The sequence below is a fragment of the Otolemur garnettii genome, unplaced genomic scaffold (genome assembly GCF_000181295.1).
Source record: "Otolemur garnettii isolate 467f Iridium unplaced genomic scaffold, OtoGar3 scaffold00041, whole genome shotgun sequence".
Taxonomy (NCBI): Eukaryota; Metazoa; Chordata; class Mammalia; order Primates; family Galagidae; genus Otolemur; species Otolemur garnettii.
In genome coordinates this window covers 13,536,636-13,542,635 of record NW_003852436.1, presented here as the reverse complement: position 1 = coordinate 13,542,635, position 6,000 = coordinate 13,536,636, and the positions used below count along the sequence as shown (strand labels likewise).

The window sequence follows — 6,000 nt, the reverse complement described above, 5'->3', positions numbered from 1 at the left end:
AAAAAAAAAAAAAAAAAGTCAGAAAATATATACTTTGTGATAGAGAAGTATCTCCACCATCAGCTTCCACAATACTGATAAGATGTGTGTAAGGGACTGTGCAGTTCTTTTATTATCAACAGCAGAGCATCCTACTCACTATTAAACTGGAACTAACCAACGAGCACCTATGCACAGAGGGAAGGAAACTCAGTGGAAAGCAGCAGGGTGGGCGAGGGGGAGAGAGGGACATAAACCAACCTATCAACACTACATGGCTGATGGGACTCAAGCATTATGAACACAATCCATAGAACCTAAAACATTTGTACTCCCTTAATATTTTGAAATAAAATACTTGCACAGGATCAAAGTTGCTAATGAGTACTGAAAGTAAGCATATCTTTTTTTTTTTGAGACAGAGACACTCTGTCATCCTCCTCGGTAGAGTGCTGTGGTGTCACAGCTCACAGCAATCTCAAACTCTTGGGCTTGGCTCGGGGCCTGTGGCTCAAGCCATGAAGGCACCAGCCACATACACATGAACTAGTGAGTTCTATTCCAGCCGGCCCGCCAAATAACAATGATGGCTGCAACCAAAAAAATAGCTGGGCATTGTGGCAGGTGCCTATAGTCCCAGCTATTTGAGAGGCGGAGGCAGGAGAATTGCTTGAACCCAGGAAATAGAGGTTGCTGTGAGCTGTGATGCCACAGTACTCTACCCAGAGTGACAGCTTGAAGCTCTGTCTCAAAAAAAAACCCTTGGGCTTAAGCAATTCTCTTGCCTCAGCTTCCCAAGTAGCTGGGAATATAGGCGCCTGCCACAATGCCTGGCTATTTTTTGTTGCAGTTGTCATTGTTGTTTAGCAAGCCTGGGCCAACCCACCACCCTCAGTGTATGTGGCTGGCGCCATAACCACTGTGCTATGGGCACCAAGCCAAGTAAGCATATCTTCAGTCTTGGTTACTTATCATGTGGTTTGGGGTCCTCACGAAAACTTTTCTACTTCCTTAAGTAAAACCTGGTTTTCCTGTCTACATATATATATTTGTCTCTCTCTAAATAAAGGTGCTGACTGATTCATTAATGTTGACCCTACTCAGAAAACTGGGTGAAAAATCAAAGCAAGTATCTGACTAATTCAGGCAAGAGTTAAAGAATATTTACTTTTCCCTGAATATATTCCCTGAAATTAAAAAAAATAGTAGGTTATAGGATTTGTTTCCTGTAGAAAACTCTCTAGATACTAACCTCACCCTTGCCTTGTGTATATTTTTGTTCAGATGCGTATGCATAGTAACAACTGTGGGTTTCCCTGAAAGAACATTCAGAGCAATTCTAAGAGGACTCCAGGTTGTTTATGGAGATAGAACAATAAAAGGAGAAAGATGAGCCTGGGAAATGTCTTATTTGACATTGAAAGAATGGCTGTAGCCTTGCCTTTTTCGCTGACATCTTGAAGACTGTCAAATAGTTTTGGTTATTGATCTTAGACTAAAAAACCAAGATCTTACTAAAGTACCCAACAATGTATCTATAGACTCTTTTTTTCTAAGCCTCCCCTTTTTATCACAAAGATGAAGAAGATAAAACAAATGGCATTAGCCTTTTTTATATTCAGAATGTTACTTATGCAATATGCAAGGTCTAATAACTCTTCCCACATTGCTGACAGATGTTATTACCTGGACATGAGACTTTCTGCCACCTAACCAGGATCCAGGCTCAGAATCCTCAAAACAGCACAAAGTGCCACTGAAAATTAATTAATTCATGTTCACATTTGAGAAAAAACCTCTTTGCTATTCCCCTTATATTAATTCTGAGCAAATAATTGGTGGTTAGTCTGGATGAGATAAAACATAAAAGACTAATGTTTATTGCCATTGTTGAATTCTGTCTGCTTTTCAACAAGAGAGGTGACCCGCTGGTATTAGGCCTGCTCTGAAGAATAGCAGGGCTCTGGTAACCGTATCAGGTCAGCGGCCCCCAGCCTATCAGCTTGGCCTGTCCTGCTCCCTGACATATGACCCTCTGAAGGCTGCTGGACTCAGACCAATGGTACGGGCCACACAGGGGTTATCCAAGGGGAACAGGAATCCTGCAGAGTGCCCTGGGACAGCTCTAAACATTGACTTCCACTTCCTCCTTTGACATCACTGCCACTTTCACATGGGCACACGATAGTGACAACAGCCCTTGCCTCCAGAAAGTGCTTTCCATTCATGGTCTCATTTGATCCCCACCTCCATCTGCACAGGGAAGCAGTGCGACCATTGGTATCCCCAATTTTACTACTACCACGAAGCTCGCTTGTCCAGAATCACATTGCCACTGAGGCCCAGAATGGCCGAGTCTGAAGAAGTCAGGTGATAGGAAATGACAGAAAAATGATCTTTTGAATTATTTTCCAGATAATTGTGCAAATTCTCTCTATAACCTGGCGTGACTAGGTTATACTTTCATAGCGAACAAGCTGTGTGGTATAGACAAGATGGGGAAGGTGGTTTCTCCTCCAGAAGTAAAGAAACTTCTGGGTTATTTAATAATTCAGGCCCTCAGTCATTGAGAGAGACTTTCTGTTCATTTCTCTGACAGCTGGTGACCTTGCTGCAGATGTGGGTCGTCCCTTTGTATTTCACAATAAAACTGTACTGGTGGCGGTTTCTGTCTATGTGGGGAATGTTCTCAGTTATCACCAGTTACGTCCTCTTCAGAGCCACCCGAAAGCCTCTCTCAGGGAGAACACCACGGTATGTAATCCACCCACGCTTCCCCACCATCTCGTTTATTTTAGACGTTAAAGGGTATATTTGAGTTCCATTTCCCTGGGTTGGGGAAGGGATGTTATACTTTTTTACACCTCTTTTCTCTTCAGTGGCAAAACTATTTGGACATTAGCTATGCTGCTGCTGGTTCACCTCAGTATTTGATCGTGATTCAGACACACCTGTAAAATGTATGTCTTCAAGGCTGGGCACAGTGGCTCATGCCTGTAATCCTAGCACTTTGGGAGGCCAAGGTAGGAGAATTGCTTGAGGCCAGCAGTTAGAGTAAAAGTGAGACATGGGCTCTACAAAAAATAGAAAAATTAGCCAGGACTGGTGGTAGGCACCTGTAGTCCCAACTACTCAGATGGCTGAGGCAGGAGGATAATTTGAGCCAGGAATTTGAGGTTAGAGTGAGCTATGATGACACCACGGCACTCTAGCCTAGGAAACAGAGCAAGACCCTTTTTCAGAAAGAAAAATATATTTTTAGATATACATATATGTTTCTTTAACTATTAGCTAGTGAAGACCAGCAGAAAAAGAAGTGAAAGTGTTATTAAAAATTTCTAGAGCACCATTTGCATGTTTATTTTTAGCTTAATCTTTTGCTTTATTCCACTGTTAAATTGTGCCACACACATTTTAAAATAAAGCAAGAGTTGAAAGCTGTGTTTCAACCTGAAAATAACTAATAAAATGTAAGTATTCGACAACTTATTATTCTCATAACAAATGAGGCTTTACTATTGTGATGATCATTTTAATTACCATTGCAACCTCTAGAGATTTATATCATTCCATTGTATCATTTAGAAATCTTTCCAAAGTCTTATAATTTGGAAGCTTGCTTTTGCCCTCCTGGTTCTGTGGGCAAGATCTGAATCTTCATCAAGATACAACAGAAATGAGATAAAGAGAAAGTAAATAAAGTATAAAATAGCAATAAGACAGTCTTTAATTTTAACCTCTTTTTAATGCTAAATAAGAACTTTTATTAGACAAAATTTTGCTTCTTATTTATCAATAAGGGTGCTGTAATAATAGTGCTCCAATGTAATTTAATCCAGCATGTAATTTATCAGCAGATTTTTTTACATATACATGTGTTTATTAGATTTCCAGTTTTTGCCTTCACAAAATTAAAAAGGCTTAAAATTCAATAACAATGTTTAAGATAAGGATTAGAAACAAAAACCTTGTAAAGAACAAAGATAAATACATGCAGAAAAGAAATTAGATGATTGCTGCATTGAAATATTAAGCAATAATAATAATAATAATGCAAAGAAAGTAACATTCACATTGTCAAGTAAGAGTATGTCTATTATAGAATGCTTTGACCCTGAGGTTCAGTATGGAGTCATCAGTTAACTTCTTCTTATTATTCTTTTTTTCCAAAGTCTCAAAAAATAGACAACTAAGATTTGTAAATAAAAGTAAAAGATAACTTCAAAAAACAGATCATGCCAAATCTTAGAGACAATAGAAAGAGAAGAAATACTTCAAAATCATTCTACTTAATCTGGATGCAACTGATATTAAAATTGGAGAAAATCTATTATTATAAACAGGAAATTACAAACATTAAAAAAATGGAGATTTTGCAGCCTTTGTACTAACCTGGATGGAGGTGGAACACATTATTCTTAGTGAAGCATCACAGGAATGGAGAAGTATGAATCCTATGTATTCAACTTTGATATGAGGACAATTCATGACAATTAATGACACAGTGGGGTATGGGGGAAAGGGAGACCAGACAGAGAAGGAAGGAGGGGATGAGGGAAATGAAAAGAAGAAAAAGAAAATAGTGACTAATTCTCACATAAGTTGGATTTAATTTTGACCAAAGTACATTACTTAAACATTAATTTTTAATTCAACTTGTTAATATGTTGTTTAGGATGTTGCATCCTCATTTATAAGTAAAATATTTATAAGTATTTATAAATATAAATATATATAAATATAAATATAAATATAAATTTATAAGTAAAAAATTTCCCTTTGAATTTTGACGTTTTTTGAAAATAAATCATAAACCCCTGTAAAAATATTTTTATGATTATTCAGCCATTAAAAAATTTGTTTTTATCCTCTAAAAAAGTAGGAGAGACAAATATCAACTTTTTCTTCTAGTTTGGAGAAGGGAAAAATATATGAGGAGAGAAAAATAAATGAGATAATGAAAATTGAAATACAAATAAATGAATTCAGGTTTATGAGTATTTTAATTTGATTCCACTATGGAAAGATCTTTGGAGTGGTTTTAAGAGACCTTCTAAGCTGGCTGATTTGGGGTCTTGGATAGTCTTTGTAGAGTCTGAATCTACCCCTCAGGAAAATGGACCCTTTCTCCTTCTTACCAAATATTCTAAGTTACTTAAGATTAGTAAAAGTGCTCTGAGTTTTAAATGAATCAAATGTATTGTTTTCATATACATGGAATATATATGTGTATATAATTTATATTGTATTTCAATAAGAATGTTTCACTTTCCCACTGTATAATGAATTACCTAGCTAAAGGCAATGTTTCTATGCATACCCGCTTGCTCAATGCAGAGAAATGTTATTATAAGAAATACCTAAATGCTGCCTCATTGCCCTTTGTGGCTCAAATAAGTCAGCTGGCCAGGGTTCCACACCCTCTCTTTCTCATGCCCACTGCATGTTCCTGCCTGCCCAGCTCTGAGCCCTGGAGTCCATTCTGAGAGCAAGGAGGCTCCATTGACGTTGTTTTTTTGTTTTTGTTTTTTTGAGACAGAGTCTCACTTTGTCACCCTTAGAATGCTGTGCCATCACAGCTCAACAGCTCACAACAACTTCAAAATCCTGGGCTCAAGCAATTCTCTTCACTCAGCCTCCCAAATAGTTAGGACTACAGGCGCCAGCTATAACACCTGGCTATTTTTAGAGACGAGGTCTTGCTCTGACTCAGGCTGGTCTGGAACCTGTGAGCTCAAGCAATCCACTCACCTTGCCCTCCCAAATTCTAGTATTACAGGCATGAGCCACCGTGCCCGGCCCTCCACTGACCTTGTAAAGCAAACCCAGCTGGCATTTGAAGAGACCACAGTGGGAGAGGCTAAGTAGGGCCTCTTCTAGACAGCAGTCAGGATAAAAGGGTTCCTGTATATAAGAGGGAGAATAGGCCCCAGGATCTCTATGGATCTTTACTTCATCCTTTGTGTTATAGGTGAGTCACATCTTAGCTGTCTTCCATTTGGAAGCAGAGAATTTCATTCA

General features: G+C 38.4%; 1 protein-coding gene across 1 annotated transcript in view; it reads left to right on the top strand.

Moving 5' to 3' along the window:
• RNF175 (ring finger protein 175) overlaps nucleotides 1-6,000 on the top strand; it is a 39,050-nt gene that overhangs the window by 18,901 nt on the left and 14,149 nt on the right. The window contains exon 3 of the mRNA XM_012805408.1: nucleotides 2,579-2,733. Within this exon, the coding sequence (XP_012660862.1) occupies nucleotides 2,579-2,733 (155 nt within the window). The remainder of the gene's footprint in view (nucleotides 1-2,578; nucleotides 2,734-6,000) is intronic.